Source organism: Saccostrea echinata, unplaced genomic scaffold (genome assembly GCF_033153115.1).
Source record: "Saccostrea echinata isolate AGI-Se365-2 ecotype Australia unplaced genomic scaffold, CSIRO_AGI_Sech_v1 ptg000002l, whole genome shotgun sequence".
Taxonomy (NCBI): Eukaryota; Metazoa; Mollusca; class Bivalvia; order Ostreida; family Ostreidae; genus Saccostrea; species Saccostrea echinata.
Window position 1 is genome coordinate 2,645,184 of NW_026889751.1, and position 18,008 is coordinate 2,663,191.

Consider the following 18,008-nt stretch of genomic DNA (forward strand, 5'->3'; position numbering starts at 1 on the left):
ATTTTTGAAACTGTTTTCTGTTTTTAGTACAGCAAAAATAATACATGGAGATTTTAAAATCAAATTTTTATTTTCCATCGTGATAGTCTTCATTAAAACGATTTTTTAAATTATCATTTCAGGTGACAACTTTACCAAGACTCTGAAATAATTTTTTTAACAAGTATTCCAAATATGTGAAGAAGAATTGCAAATAATGTCTAAAAAAGGATAAAAAAAAATTATGCTACTTTACCGACTGGCAACAGTTTTTTAAAGGTGCTTGGACACAGATTTGAAGTTAATATTTTCTCAAATTTTCTGTATAATTTCATGACTTGTGTGTTGCTATAGCATTTCATACTAAATTATAATAAAAACCTTATTTCATCTCGAAGTTATTAAAACTTCTATTTTCTGGACGCGTTGGATTGACACATCCTTGTGCTATCAAATATTTTAATTTTATTCTTAATACTTAAGAAAAGTGGCAATTTTATTGCGTATTAATGAAAAATATTAAAACTCTAACCCAGAAAATTCAGAGTAGAAATGTTCGAAAGCAAAATCCACTCACAGTATTGTCAGTCCGTGCTCAGTGGTGTGTGCAGAGTTTAACAATTGAACACACCCGGTGAATCGTATACATTAACAATAACAGAGCTCGTGCCCTGTTTACAAAAACAGTTTACGTTTCACGGGTGTGATCAATTTGTTAAACTCTGTACACATCATAGAGCACGGACTGACAATACTGGTGAGACGGTTTTGCTTTCGAACATTTCTACTCTGAGTTTTCTGGATTATAGATGTAATATTTTTCATTTATACATAACAAAATCGCTTCTTTTCTTAAATATTAAGGATAAAGTTAAAATTTGTGTAAGTGCAAAGATGTGTTAATCAAACGCGTCCCAGAATTCGTAGTTCCAATAATTTTCAGATAAAATAAGTTTTTAATTATATTTTCGTGTGAAATGTTATTGCAATATATAAGTCGTGATATCATACAGAAAATTTGAGAAAATATTAAGTTCAAATCTGTGTCTAAGCACCTTTAAAGAGTTTTTTTACAAAGGTTGAATTTTTGTTCCAGTCAATGGGCCTAACAACAAGGAGTGACCTTAACCTAACGTGAAAATATGACACATTTATAGGGTATGGACATCAATATACCACAGTCAGAATTTATTCCTGTCAGTGGGCATGGACATTGAAATACCAATGCCTGAATTTTTTCTGCATGGTCAAGGGTAGAGAAATAGTTTATGGTATTCTCTCGATATTTCATGGAAAAATTGGTTGAAAGGGCTGGTCATTAAAAAAAAGACAACGTAAGGGGAAAAAAGCAAAAGACATATTACGAACAAATGTTTGGACTTGATCAAAAATGCAGTAAACTAATCAAACATTATTTAAAGATGTTTTATTTTAGTTAAAACTTACAAGCTTTTTAATTTCATTAACTGCTCCAATGTATGGGGTATGATTTGGACTCGGGACTCCAAGACGACGCCATAATCCAAACTTCCATTTGATGTATCTAGAAAACAAACATTAAATTGACAGGTTCTCAAAACTTAATACGGAAATTTGATAGAGACTGGGGGGGGGGGGGATTTCATTATAATTTCTAATTTAGATATGATAAATTCTAAATGAACCAGGTCCGTTGGTAGCAATTTCCTTTGGGTATGTGGGGGGGGGGGGTCAGAAAATCATTTACAAGCAAAATAATCTGGCATTAATTATTATAAATAACGTAGCGCAATCGTAAATAAGGTTTGAGTGCACAGCACCTCCCACCCCCACCCACCCACCCACCCCCGGCAGGCACTTATCAGGGGCAGCAGGAAAAATAATTGATAATTAACCTAAATTAAAATTTACCAAACTCCCATTAAAAGGGGGGTTAAATTTTTCATGAAGATTTTTTTTATGCAATTAATTAACAAGGGATGTAAAGTATATATAGTGCCCAAAAAAAACAAACGGGTAATGAACATTTTCAAACTAAATAAACATATCATACTCCGTGTACTGGTATTCAATCTTCAGGTAGTGTTTACTTTTATTTAACTTGTTCATTTTGTACAGCCAGAAGACTTGTCTGATCCACTTAAATTTAACAGTGTTGATAACGAAAAAATAATTGTACTATATTTCGACCCTACTGGAGTTCATCTCAGAGAGGTGTTTGAAGCTATACAAGTACAACATTTCATAATTTTGTTTTGTTACTGAGAAAAATGCGACTGATCAGACCAGGATTCAAGCCTGGCCCCCTGATTCACTAGTCAGGTCCGTCTTATCTTTCTCCTCGCCGGTTACATTACTCAGCTAGACAAGGCCCTTCCCGCTCCAACCAAACTTAAAAGTGTTGGATCCACCACTGTGTACATATAAATATTTTATGTGTGAAAGAATGGTGGTACAACAAATGCAGATTAAAGAACCCCTCTGCTTTGAATCAGTTAATTAATGTTTCAATTAGATGCAATCATGACGAAACATAAAAATAATTCAGACATTATCTTACACTGAGGTAGGTTCAATTACAGGCACTTAATTCATACAGAATCGAGATTTCTTTGAACCAGCGCCTGCAAGTTCAATATACAGGTTAATCGGATATTAGCGATCTACATGTAAATATTGCATTAATGTTTACTGTACTTACATGTAAACAGCAGCCAGAGCAAAAACAATCAGTAAAATCCACCCATTGATGTCCACAACACCCAATACGTCCATGATGTGGCCGTCACTTATTCTAAGTTAATAGGGTCATCCATACAGACTGACCACAGTTTATTTTTAGCATGTTCACCGTGTACAAGTAAACTAACGGGGTTATGCTCTGTAAGAAGTCCTTTGTGATAAATAAATATTCACGTTATTTTACAGGATCTAAATTTTGAAATAGCACCTTCGAATTATACCTTAATTTTCTTAAAATCTAAACCACCCTTTATTCATTTTAGTCTACGTAAAAAGTAGTCCTTTTTGAAAAACAAAACAAACCTTGTAGGCATTTCGAATTATCAGTACTTTCTGTAACCAAAAAAGCTATTTGAGGTATTTATAGGCAACAAAATTTCACTAAAGCAACATTAAAAATTATATATGACGTTTATTTTTTCTTAGAAAAGAGTCTGGCTTGACAATTTTTACTATTAAAAATCTTACTGTGAAAATTAAAAACATGCTCAGAATTTTAAATATGTAGACATCCGGCATCTTTAAAAATATTTCCTGTTTTATGATTGCAAAATATAGAATTAGTGCACATTTATTAATGATTGAGAAGGGAAGATTTACTCATATTCCTAGAGAGAATATATTATGTTTTTTTCTGTCAATTAGAGGTTGAAGATGAGTACCATTTTATTTTGAAATGTTCACTTTATCATGAGTACAGGAAATTGTATATTAAAAAGTATTACTGGTTTAGACCTAGTATGTATAAACTTTTACAATTATTATCAACTGAAAATGTGAGTGAACTAAGTATAACATAGGGAAATTCCTACAGAAAGCAGAAGCACTTAGAGATTCACATCTGTAAACTAAGGATTTTTTCTTTAATATTTGGTTGGGAATATTGCACACAATTAATATTATATTAAAACATATGGAACGCCATAGCTGCCTGAAGGTCATTTTCATTTTATATGAGGTGGTATAACCTTTATGTGAAGTGGTTAAGTCATTATATATAGTGGTAAAATCATTATATTCAATGAAAACTTTATTATATGCAGTGGTTTTATCTTTATATACAGTGATAAAATCATTATATACAGTGATAAAATCATTATATTCATTGATAACTTTATTGTATGCAGTGGTTTTATCATTATATTCAGTGGCAATGTCATTATAGCGAGCGCAGCGAGCGGCGCGAAGCGCCGCTCGTCACTGCGAGCTCTAACGACAACGCCTGGGCGAAGAGAAAATTCAGACTACTGCACATTCATTCAATAGAATTTTTTTCCGCAGTAATTCTGACCCACAATGCATCGCTTCTTGTTCTCGCTGCTAACTTCGTTCACGCGGTGACAACAACTAAAATTTCACAAAAAATAAACTCACCTTAATTAATGGCTATTGCATGCAGATAGTAGATTAATTAAACGTTCTTTGTTAAAATATTTGCACTTTTTAAACTTTGTTTATGGATATGCAGCTAACATACGACGTCATGTGACGTCACAGTCTAGACGTTCCAAATGTCTCGTGCGGTTTGAAGAGGCGGATCTTAAAATGAAGTGAACAATGCGCTCGCCCCAACGGTCGCACCGTCAACATATTATGTAGTGGTTAAATAATGTAATGAAGTGATAGTACCGTTACATTATGCTGTAAAATCATTATATGCAGTGGTTTTTCCATTATATACATTACTGATATCTTTCTGTGATGTGATGAATTCAATATATACAGTACAAACATAATTTGTATGATAAAGCAATCATTACATTGTATGAAACCCGCTGCATGTGGAGTGCCAAGTTAATTTCATTCAGTGCGACACCTTTACATGAAGTGAAAAATCTATTATGTGCAGTACTAACATCATTATATTATATAGTAAAATTATTATATATATTCCTAAAATCATACTTTGCAGTGGTAACATCTTTATATGATGTTGTTAATTAATTATATGATGTTGTTAATTTGTTATATGATGTGGTCATTTCTTTTTCTGCATTAGTCGTTTCATGTTATGCAGTGGTAACTTCTTTATCATCATCTAAACTGGTCCTCTTGCAAAAACATTTTTAGAAATACGCGGAGTTCCAGTTTAAAGAGTGTTTGAAAATAGGAAACCCGGGCAGTGGCAAAATAAAAGCCGGGACTATTCGAGATTTTTCAAATTTCTGATTTAAAATTTTTAGACTCTTTTTTTAGGCTAATGTGTTTTCGCTGTAAAAATTATACTTGGTATTTTAGATTTTATTTACGATTTTTGGTTTCAAGTAAAATTGGTAGGCAGTTTCAATTTTCTGATTTAATATTTTATCCATTGTGCTATAAGTACTTAGTATTTTAGATTATTTTTTTTTTTGGCGATTGTTGATTTCCATGTTGGTAAAATGGGTAGACTGGGTTGGCGATATTTTATGTGTGTGTGTGGTTTTTGTTTTGTTTTTTTTTTTTTTGACATATTTGATAAAAATCTAATAAACTTAAAAATTATTCCGATGTTAAACACTGTATTTTAACTAAAAAAAAACTTTTTCTTTTTGATAGTTATTTCTTTATTTGAAAATGCTACTTTTATTCAAAATACACATTTTCATTAAAAAAACGATTATTAAACCAGATCCGATCATCCGGGAAGAACCTGGTGCAAAACACCATAAATCATTTCTAATTTCATAATATGCAAATGTGCACTGGTACATGTATCTATATGTTAGTAGATGGAAGGAAACTGGATTACGTTAAATATGTACATGTGATTTGTTTAATACTTTTTTCGGGGGGGGGGGGGGTGTTAAATTACTAATATCAACTATTTATAAGACTGTTTCTAAGACTTCAGAAAACCTTAAATCACATTGAAATGCTTAAAATAAAAGTTGCTGCATGAAAACATTTCATTTACAAGTTTCATTTTTTGCCGTCGCCAGCGTGGCACGGTGATTAGAGTGTCTGCTCTAAGAGACGCGGAATAAGGAGTCAATCCTTACGTCACGGGTTCGAATCCGACAGTGGGACGTTGAGACCGGTCCTTCGTAAGAGACCGCATAAAGCCATAAACCGAGGTCCCGTTCCACAGTAGGTGTTGGCACGAAAAAAATCCCTCACTGCTCAATGGCCGTAAGTGTCGAGTATAGGACAGAATTTGCAGCTCTCCACTGGCAAATTGTGGCGTCTCGATATGAGTGAAAAATTTTCGAGAGGGACGTTAAACAGCAAACAAACAACCAATTTAAAATCATTTTAGCCTTTTTGAATAAAATGATAAAATTAAGAGTTATCCTTCAAGGCTGAGAATCGGATATCCTTAAACCAAGCAACTTACGCGTGATTAAAGTTTGACACAAGGCTTTGCATTAATAGTCCTATAATTACATGTATATGTGATAATTCTTTAATTAATTTATATTTTATCAAATGGCATGTAGATAATGAATAAGTATTTCGGATTTTTTATGTTTGACTTCCGGGAGATCAAATCCGATTTTAATGAACCATTGGCGTCGGAAGGAAATTGATAGTAGGGTGGCTAATTGAAATAGAAAAAAAAAATCAAACCTGAAAAAAAATTGACAAGCAAAAGAAAAAAAAGGAAAATTGTTCTTTCTCCAAACCCGAAAATCCTATCTCGGGGATGTGGGTGGGTGGGTTGGGGGGTTGGTCGAACATCTTTCAGTACCAAATTCTTTTAAACACTACCAATTACCCTTCTTTCACTACAATGAATCGTGCCTGTAGAAAGTGGGGAGGGGGGAGGCTAGACCTACGTCCGAATTTTCAATGCCTATATTATGTCTACCTTTGTAAAAAAAAAAAAGGGGGGGGGCAATAGCCCCCCCCCCCGGTTCCGACGCCTATGAGAACCGGTTTTTCTTAAACGTGTCATTTCACTCAAAAAATGCCTTTCAAAGAATGAATAATTTTTAACATCAGAATAATTTAAAAGTTTATTAGCTTTCTGTCAAATATGGCAAAAAAAAAAACAAAAAACAAAAAACAAACAAAAAACAATAAACAAACAAACAAAACACGTAAAATGTCTACTTGATTGCCTACTCGATTTACCAACCTCACGGGCGGATTCAGAGAGGGCCTATGGGGCCCGCCCCCCCCCCCCCTCTTGTGTCCAAAATATACATAAGATTTAATAAATCAATTGTTTTTTGGTTTGGCTGTGGGCTACCTACCTCGACCAAAAACTTGTCGGGCCCCCCTTTTCAAGATTCCTGGATCCACCACTGAACTTGGAAATCAACAATCACCAAGAAAATCTAAATTACTAAGTATTTTAAAATTAAATGCAATTTTTACAGCGAATACACATTAACCTATAAAAATGAGTCTTAAAATTTCAGCACAGATGATAAAATCAGAAAGCTGTATAACAGAATCAGAAATTAGAAAAATCTCGAATAGTCCCGGCTTTTAATTTGCCACGGCCCGGGTTTCCTATTTTCAAACACTCTTTAAACTGGAACTCCGCGCATTTTTTTTAAATAAAAGGACCAGTTTAGATGATGATAAAGAAGTTACCACTGCATAACATGAAACATCTAATGCATATAAAGATTTGAGCACGTCATATAACAAATTAACAACATCATATAATTAATTAACCACCTCATATAAAGATGTTACTACTGCAAAGCATGATTTAAGGAATATATATAATAATTTTACTATATAATATAATGATGTTAGTACTGCACATAATAGATTTTTCACTTCATGTAAAGGTGTCGCACTGAATGAAATTAACTTGGCACTCCACATGCAGCGGGTTTCATACAATGTAATGATTGCTTTATCACACAAATTATGTTTGTACTGTATATATTGAATTCATCACATCACAGAAAGATATCAGTAATGTATAAAATGGAAGAACCACTGCATATAATGATTTTACAACATAATGTATCGATATTATCACTTCATTACATTATTTAACCACTACATATAATGACATTGCCACTGAATATAATGATAAAACCACTGCATATAATAAAGTTATCAATGAAAATAATGATTTTATCACTGTATATAATGATAAAACCACTGCATATAATAAAGTTTTCAATGAATATAATGATTTTATCACTGTATATAATGATAAAACCACTGCATATAATAAAGTTTTCATTGAATATAATGATTTTACCACTATATATAATGACTTCACCACTTCACATAAAGGTTATTCCACCTCATATAATATGAAAATGACCTTCAGGCAGCTATGGCGTTCCATAAAAACAAGTGTATGTAAATATTTCATGTATGTACATTTTGTATTTTGTAATTATGAGTATGTAATCTGATAAGCCATATGGCTTAAGGAATAAATAAACAAACAAGCAAAAAATGAAAAACTTAAATACGGATAAGCTAAAAAAAAACGCGCTTGTGCCATTCAATGCCTTCTGTGTAGCTGATTAATTGTGATTAAAATCAATATCTTCGATGTTCTTGACTGAATCTAATATATCGACCGCTCCTGCAATCGATAATTATCTAGTACAGATATCCAAAACCATGCATGTGTGCATATTGCCAGTGATATTTAACGACATATGTCAAGTTTTAACGATTCATAGACTCGTTGGTTAAATTCAGAGTGGATCGATTCCGTTAAACCCGGTTGATATTAGTATACTACATACATAAGCTTCTTATCATTTAATGTTTACGAGGACTAAATGGGGGTACATATCGCCACAACGGAAAAATGAACACCTATAAAATAGGGGGTGCCTCAGATTTATATAACAAAATTAGGATCCAGGGTTATTTGAAATTCATACGAATAATTTGCATACTGTGAAAAACAATAAAAAATGGGTTTTCAATAGAGATATAAGGATATTTTTTTCACTATATGGCAATGTACCACAGAAAATAAGAAAAAAAAAACTGAACATGAACACCTGTACAAAATGTTTCTCCAAATGTCCTTATTAGAAAATGTCTTAGGTGGTATATTTGATTTAAAAAGTTGAAGTATTGTGTACATAGTGAGGCTCTTACGTTATTGACACAACCATGTTGACTTGAGCAATATTCGGACTTTTTTTTCTTTTTGGTAAAAATTTAAGGACAAATGAAAAAAAAAAAAGCGAATGCCTGGATTGGTATTGTTGGACGTATTTTGATTGTAAATGATGCAAATATCAAAATAGTAAGAAATTGTAAACTTTCTATGATGTTCAAAGTTTCACCTTTCTGTAAAGTTCTAATTTTCTGCAATCACCATTAAAAATCTATACAATTTTTTATCACTTCCTAAGACATTGTTGTGAAAGTTAAAAACTATTCCGTTAAACTTATTTATTTTACTAATATAGCCATGCCTTAAGTTGTTATCTTCATGGATTTTGAAAAAAAAGTTTGTATCATCTGTCCTTATGAACTTTCATGTAGAAAAGAAAAGAGGAGTTGTATTTCTTTTTACCCTACCACAAATGTACACGTAAGAGGACGAGTTCAAACAGAAATTCTATTGATATGTTACACTCTGCGGTCTTAATCCGTTTTATTTATAATATATATTTTAAATAAATCATTTTTTTGGAGCAAGATTGATTGAACGGGTACTGTAAAAAAGTAATGTATTAATAGAAAAAAGTAGAGTAAATCAGACCTAATAGTAACAAAGACCGGAGTCGTATGCCTTCCTCCCCTTACTTTATACTAATGTATCTATTATATATAACTGCTCAGTTTTATTTGAAAGTATGCTTCGCACTCGTGAAAATATCAAAAAGTCCTGTCCCTTTCGTGAAATAAATTCCATATTCAACTAAAAAAAACATTAAATATCCTCTATATAATGTTCAGTAAGTAAACAATAATCATTGCTGTCTCAAAATACTCAGGAGCCGGTAACATACTCTGCATCTTAATTTTTTTTACGTGATACTATATATACAAAAATCTGAAGTGCTTAAATTCAAGCATAATACGTTACCGCCCCTTACATTTCTTCTTTACCTCTGTTAAGGAAAGTCAGACCACAGACGTACAAAAATTGTCTGTGTTTTCTTCAATTTTATTTTTTGAAGATATTTCTAAAATCACATTCTGTAATGTTAATTGACAGAAAAGAATGCTAGATTAAAAATGAGTGAGATTATTTCCAAAAACAAAACATATAACAATGATACCTTACCATATCTTTCATAATACTGAATTTATGGATGAATTTTCATAATATTTTTTGCATTTTGAATTATTTTATTTATCAATGTAAATGTTGCGTCATTCATAAATATATGCAATTTTTTTTACCGATACAATTTTTCAATTTCAAACGAAGTTGATTTTACAAAATAAAGACAATTTTGTCGACCCAGACACCAATAAGCTAAGAAACTGTATTATCATATTTATTAGACTCAAACTTACTGTACATGTAAACCAACTATTATTCTCGTCAACTTTTAATCGCGATTCGTCAGTTTGAAATCAATCTTCGCGACTAGGGAAACATTCTCCACAAATACAAACCAAAATAAATGGTTCGCGGCGATTAATATTCGCGAATTATAATAGGTCTCGAAACTCGCGAATATTCCTCGCATGCGAATAAAAGTTGGTTTACAATACATTCAGCAAGGTCGTAGTAATTTATTACTGTGAAATCACCATTATAATGTGGGGTTTAATTTTCGTTGTTTTTGGGGTATTCAGAAACCCAAAATTGAGTCCTCCTCGAAACATCATTTACAACTACATTATGTACACTATCTTGGTTTTCCTTCAACCTCGTAATCAAATCGCGACGAAATCAATTTTATTTTCTCCATCCACACTGAAAAAGTTCACTCCACGAAAATAAGTTATTTACTGCATATTTTTATTAGTATTATTCTATTAAAGTAAAGAGTTTCAAAATAAATGAGCAGAAAATATTAACATTCAAATGCACAAATACAAATATTTAAATACATGTATATCTAGGCTGAATTACATTAATTTACGGGCTTACGTACAACAACAGCAAACCATCATTATCAATTTATAGAATATGTATTATATAGATCTATAATCAATCAATGTATTTTCAACAACTGAGGTGTTTGTCGTATGAACGATGACAACAATGGCTGGTGGTGCGGAGATACAAAGTCAGTTTATAAAATGTGTGTACAGGTGCTTACAATACGTGCAGAGCTGGAAAATAAATTTTAAAGAAATCGAACTGCGGGTGTTTTAATCCAATGTTAAACAATAACAACAAAAGAATCGCCCCCTTTCAAACCCGAACTTCTAATAAAAGCATGGAATGCCTCCATTTTGACATCTCGTTCCATAACGTTGACGGACATGACCTTCGCCCCACCCCCTCCCTGTAATGTGAACGAGAATGGGTAAGCTTCACAGTAATACGGATATCTAATCCCGTTAGACTTTATGTACGCAGAGCATGCTTCCTTGTCGTTGAATGATTTTATTTCTTTGTTTTCCGTAAATGTCAATGTGTCACCATGATACATTTTCCCCATTTTTATGTTCTCACAAATCGCCATCATTTTAGGGCAATATGGTCTGAGATCCAGTACGTTAGAAGTGGATTTAATTAGAGACAATTTTGGCTGCTGTTGGAGTAAACCTTGTTTCTTTATCATACTTCCATAAATCTGTTTTATTTCTCGACCGTAACCCAAACTAGCTAACAGATTTATAAGCGATACCTTAACCTTTTTCACATTCCCATACTCATTTACCTGAACCAAATTACCTGTTTTATCTAAACCGTAATAATCACCACTATAAGTAATAAACATTGGTATTACATGCCTCGTGGTCAAAACGTAACTTTCCTTCAATGAACGATCAAAAATATGAAGTCCTTTATTCCTTAAAGCTTGTATCAGGCCTGTTGGGCAACCGTTTCTTTTTACTGAATCTAAACATGTGTTTATTGAAGTGAGTACTGATAGAGTTTCAGACATGTTCTTTTTGTATGATACTCCACTAACATTTGTAAGAAAAGGGTACAGTCTCTGAATTGGTGTTTCACTAGTAGACTGAAAAGCATTTGAGCAACAGAATGATTCCGTTACAGTTCTTGATATATTTACCCCAGCCCAATCAAAAAGTTTCCTTTCAAAACTTCTTTTAAAAAAAGAGAAACCAGTTTGGCCGAAAATGTACAAAGTACCTTGTAATACGTGCGCATTGACACCTACAAAATGACAGAAGCTTCGTTGTTGTAAATTTAGAGCAACGTTAGTTTGAACACTTCCTGTCAGAACAGCAATGTCTCCTCTTACCCCAACTCGTACTAAAGCGGCACCGACAGAGGCAGCCACAGTCGTGGTCAAGTTTGCCTCAGGCTTTGCAACAACATTCACTTGTTGTGGTACCATGTCACCATCATTTCCTATAATATTGAATCCATATCCAAAAGAAACAGGTCCACTGAGTCCCACTTTTAAATTGACCGAGGCTATTCCAAATACACCATACGTAAAAGTAAAGTCTCCGAACTGAAAATGTTCAGATAGGGTATGTCTGATAACACCGTTATTTGCCTTGCATGGATTTCCGTCTGTGATACCTAAATTTAGCTCAAATCGCCAAGATTGCATGAATAAGTCATACTCTCGTCCAAACAATTTCAAGGTCATAAAAACCGAAGACATAAACATACCTGAGTCAACCAGCGAGTTAGCGGATCCTGCTTCCAAAACATTTATACGTTTACCAAACACCTTTAGGTCAAGGTTTGAATTGGCATTGAAATCAAATTCAGAGCCACGTATTTGAGAATCTACCGACATATTAAAGTAAACGCCAAAATTCTGAGACTCTCGTTTTACCTCAAAATCTTTTACTTCAAGGTTCTGAAGTTTTGCAATAATTCCGTTTATTTTCATCGATTTGGCGTGAAAATCATGCTTTTGTTTCTCTGTACAAATACCTTGTAACTCAAGAAACAACTGTTTTATGGCAAAGAGTATTCCTACATCTTTTGTGTCGTAAGCTATCTGTAGAATGGAATTTGCGTCATTCTGATTGATCCACTTTCCTGTATATTTTAGCGTCTTTAAACATTGAAGAGCTACTGTCTTATTTCTCGTTTTTAAAAGTTCATCTAAAACAAGCTTGTAACTTTTTTTCCCTGGGATATTTTTCAGAGCTCTAATACATAGGATTTTATAAAATGTTTCCTTGCTCTCTAAAATCTTTGACAAAGACTGTGTCGCTTTTTCTGAGTGAGTATTCCCTAAAGCTGATATAAATAAACATATATCGTCGTGAGGTACATTGTTCTTGAACAGTGTTTCAGTTAGGATAGGAACAACTTTATGGTCCAGTCCTCTGCTTCCTAGTACTCCGAGAACTAAAGCAGCCCGAGTTTTAACATCTTCGTCCAGAGTATTACTCAGAAGCTTACTCAGTATTGAAACCATATCTTCAGAGGGCTTTAACAATTGAGCCACAGAACCTAAGGCAAGATAATGGTCACCCTTCACCTTCTCCTCGGCATCTAAAATTTGCATCAGGATTTTCTGTCCCGACAAAGTTTGCGATGGTCCAAGAAGCGCCAAGAGAAGTGATCTCGACTCTATGTCTGCAATACTTTGTGAGAAAATCATCTTTCCAATGATGGAAATGGCAGATTTGCTTTTTCTTACCAAATCAAGACCAAGTGACAGTCGAAGATTTGGGAATGGGTGACGTAGGAGGTTACCGATATCCTGATGTGCATTACTGTGTTTGTATTCTTCCTCGGTGAAAATCCTCCTGAAAGCGAACTCGTCGATTGGAGAAGACTTGATGTTATTAAATGCTAAAGCTACATGTACATTTTCTAGTTCATCTTCTATATCATCTTCAGCCATTCTCTTCATGGAGACGAGAGATCCGACTGCAAATACACGCCCTTTGAAAGATGGCAAAGGCGACAGATTCGTCTCATCATCGTTTAAAGAGTCGATCACATTCATATTTTTACCTATTTCAAAAAACTCTGACATGGTGATAATTTGAGGGGCCCCAGTCTCTCCCATACATACTTCCTTCTCCTCTCGGTCGGTAATCATGTTCTCTTCATTTTTTACTTCTCTTTTAAAATTAAAGCACTGCATGCCAGTTTCAGATTTTAATCGATGGCGAATCAAATATATTTCCTTTCCATCAATAGTTGATGTCTCTTCCATCTTATCCACGTTTGATGGCGCTGTTTTACAGTCTATGAAGCGAAGTAAACGTGCTATAAAGTTTGCCTGGGCTTCGGTGGAAGAATTGTAGTAAACATTCATGATTTTTCCAGTCATTGTATCCTGAGAAAACATAATTTTAGTGCCCAATAAATTCTTTGCAGATTCCTGGTCGCATGTAGCATTTTTAAAATCTGTTGTTTGGTTTCCAAAATCTGAATGGCAAGTTGCATTCAAAATCTTTAGTATTCCAATAGAGTGATTACTCTGTTTTTTGATAGTAGAAACGGAAAATGTTACGTTCACATTGGAAAAAAATTGTCGAACATCAGCACCATTAGTGTAGGAATCAGTATTCATCATAATGTCACTTTCCATTGTATTGGATATTGATATATTGTAGATATATCTCATGGTGGGATTAAATCCGGGAGCGAAGGGCATCTCACATGTCATTCCTTGCCAACCATTCTCACATGTACATGTATTTGGGGATGTGCAGTTACCATGCGGACTGCAGGACATTTCACAGATTGCCTGGTCGCATGCGCTGCCTGTCCAACCAGGATCGCAGTTGCACGTGTCTGGGCGCACACAGTCTCCGTGGTGGCACATAGATGTACAAACTGGTTCGTCGCAAAATTGACCTGAGTAGCCAAAAGGACATGATGCTGAAATTAAAAGGAGAGATCTTTTAACATCACTCAATCTTATGCCGTGAGTTTAGGTTAGAGAAAATACAGTATATTTTAAAATTATGCTACGCATATTTCTATACCATATTCCAAACATTCCTTCATTGAAGTATTTGTCGTATCTTGTTTGCCTTTCGTTTGAACTTAACTCTTAGCATGTGTTATTTAATATTTAATGTACATGTAATGCATTCAGTTAAAGAAGAAACCTTGTGTAATTGTGATCAATTCAGTGAAAAATGTAGACTTTGAACGATATCTTTCAATTTTGGTAAATTTCAAGAATGATATTTCAGCCTGATTATTAGATCTACAATGTATATAATTATAAGATGTAGAAATGTCTCAATTAATAATTGAGATTTAAAGTAATAATGACAAAAAAAAAACTTACAAAGAGGACTGGGATTGTTTGTCACCTGATTCTCCTTTCTCAGTGTAAGAGGAATAGATATGGCAAGAGCAAGTACAATTACTAAGACAACAGCTGTCACCAATCCAATTATCTTTCTATTCATTGCCTAGACAAAATATAAATAGTCAATTTTAGGCATGTAGGTTTTGAAAGGGGGGCCAAAAAATATTTGACAGCTTACTTGAAAAAAAAAACTTTGACAAGCAAATAAAAAGGTCAATTGTCCAATCTCCAAGATCCTATTTCGTGGGGTGGTGGAGGGGGGAGGTTTCTGAACATTTTTCCCAACCAAATTTAATTAATTGATACATTACCACATCACCATCATTTAACTATATCGCAACTTAAAGTGAGGGGGACCAGCATTTCAATCAACATTTTCAACAGTAACGTCATGTTTCAAAAAAAATGGAGCAGGGCCCTCACCCACCCATCCTCCCCCGGTTCTTTGATACTACATGCCTGAAGTTGATTGCAAAATTAAAAAAAATATTTATATAATACTTTTTCACTTCAGGTCATATGTCGCTCTCCTTCTCTGATTATACCCTTAACAATATGACCTTGACAAGTGACCTTAATTTGAGTCACCTTAATTGACTGGAACTTCAGCAACGTATGATTCAGTAAGTTTTAATGCATTAAAATCAAAGCTCCGAATGTCAAAGTCTAGGCACTATTTTACCATTTCGTTGTCCAGTGACTTTTACCTTTTAGAACTGAAATAACTTTCAATAATCATCAACGATATACTCAAGCCTCAATGAAATCTAATCAGGGGATTTAAAGATATGGTCACTTATTCATTAATGACCTCATTAATTTAGGTATGATCCTGATTCAAGATTTGTTATACACAACAGGATGAGTACTAGTTCAGGAAATGAAATTGATAACTGGAAATATTTTTGGTTAGTAGGAAGTTAAACGTATTGAAGTAAGGAAGTTTCCATATATTTTCTAAGCAGCGTAAAAGATAAGTTAAGAGTTCTCAATTTTTTAAGTGATCTTCATATCATGATATTAACTGAAAAGATGATTACAATATCATTTTCACTGGTCAAAGCACAATCGTAGATGTCTTCGAGTTTGCAAAAATGCTCCCTTTGAACCCCCCCCCCCAATACCTATCGAGAGGGGGTTCCTTGCCTACCCACACTTTGCGCATCAGGTTAAATCTGTGACTTCACACTAGCTACACATCAGCAGAAAGGAATATACGCCACTGAATACGATTGTTTCTTTTGCTGACTGTTGTTAAAAACGCAAGTACCAAATTCTGATATAAATCTGCTTGCACAAAATTTAACTGGCTATCTTTCAACGTTTAATTTCGCACCATTAAAAATTTTTATTATTTTTATTCTTAACCTGCCTGACATTCGTGGCGTCAGGAAATAATTTAATTAATGCTAAATCTTACGATAAAAAGTGTTGTGAGTTTAATTAATTGTGTGTTTTCCAATGGAAAGCATTCTGTAGTTTCAATATATAATTTATAATCTTGACCCATATTTCAGCTCTTATGTCATAACTGATATAACTGGTGAAGTCATAAACTGATATAGATGAAAATGGACTGAAAGATTATTTCCAGGAAAACCTTGTTTTGAAAGCAAATGCATGAAATGCATTTTCAGCTCATTCTTAAAGTTGCTCTGAAGCAAAATTTTGTTTTTCATTTGAGATAAACACGTAAATCATTCCTAAATATTTATACTATCTTTACAATAGTAAATCAGTCCTAAATATTCATACTATCTTTACAAATCAGTCCTAAATGTTCATACCATCTTTACAATATGTCGTGTATTTTTAAAGAAATAATTGATTCAGCAAACAAAAATGTTTCCGTTTGAATTAGGAGACACGTTTAATAATGAATCTGGTTTGTCTGTTATTTTACAACTTTACAAACTTTTGTCGATAAGATTTTAATGACACATATTAAAAACACAAAAAATGGATTCATGGTTTGGTGTATATATTTAAGGAATGAATTTAATAGCTACCCAATTTGTACACTGTACGGTATAAAGTGGGTTGGGGCAGTTTACGCTTTATAAACCGCGAAGCGGTTTATGAAAAAGCGTAAACTGTTCCAACCCACTTTATACCGTATAAATTGGGTAGCTATTATTTTCATTCCTTATAATTTAATTTTCATTCATTTAATTTAAGAAAAAAGATGATTGCCCTTTAAAAATGACTTCCAATTGTGCAAAATTTAAATGTAACGTCAGGCGGATCGATACTTTTTTTGACGCAAGTCATTGTGACGTAGGCAACCCAATTTATACAATATAAAGTAATTTTTTTTATCCAATCAAATGGCGTGTTACAATCAGAATTAAATTAAATTATATATATATATATATATATATATATATATATATATATATATATATATATATATATATATATATATATATATATATATATATAAATTTGGTTATTATTGATGCAAATATCAAATTTCTTTTGAAAAGGTTCTTATGGATTTTCTATGTTGTTCAAAATTATCACTTTTTTGTTGTTCTCCTTTATATGTCTTTAAATCACTCAATCCAAAATTATTGAGAAGTCGTGAAAAAATCAAAATCTTTCCGAGAGTAAATTTCCTTTATATGAACACTGATTCGGTATGTATGTATTTTCATGATTTTTAGAAATTAAAGATGGCTTTCAAATAATGCCTAGATCTCAGTGTTTATCAAGTATATAAGTACGCAAGCTACTCATTCCCAATTTTTTAAAAAAAGTCAGGTTTTCCTTTTCGTGATACTGACGAGTGGTTATAGAGGATGTTTTATTCACACGTCGACATTTTATTACATAAAAGCTCTTTTCATGAGTTGGTTACAAATGATTGCATCCTGTATTATATAATATTTTGATAGTCCATTTTGTTGTCTTCATACAACAATTCTATCACTGCTAGATCTATAAGAAAAAGAGTTCAGAATATACAATGTAAAATGTCAAGGTAACAAACAGTGAACAATCTCATAAATTCAGAAAAGAATGCGACACGTGAAC

General features: G+C 33.2%; 1 protein-coding gene across 1 annotated transcript; it reads right to left on the minus strand.

The window, feature by feature from the left end:
• Positions 1 to 10,909: 10,909 nt before the first annotated feature.
• On the minus strand, positions 10,910 to 15,072 carry LOC133203555 (uncharacterized). The gene is made up of 2 exons (XM_061339327.1): positions 14,949 to 15,072; positions 10,910 to 14,530 (listed from the first exon to the last, which is right to left on the minus strand). Exons 1-2 carry the CDS (start codon positions 15,070 to 15,072, stop codon positions 10,914 to 10,916), a joined length of 3,741 nt encoding a protein of 1,246 aa, XP_061195311.1. The 3' UTR covers positions 10,910 to 10,913.
• Positions 15,073 to 18,008: the final 2,936 nt, after the last annotated feature.

Excerpts from the sequence above, each read along its gene's own strand:
- LOC133203555 (XM_061339327.1), bottom strand. The coding sequence starts at position 15,072 with ATGAATAGAAAGATAATTGGATTGGTGACAGCTGTTGTCTTAGTAATT. Across the intron at positions 14,531-14,948 it reads AAACAATCCCAGTCCTCTTT|CATCATGTCCTTTTGGCTAC; the intron begins GTAAGTTTTTTT and ends TTTTAATTTCAG.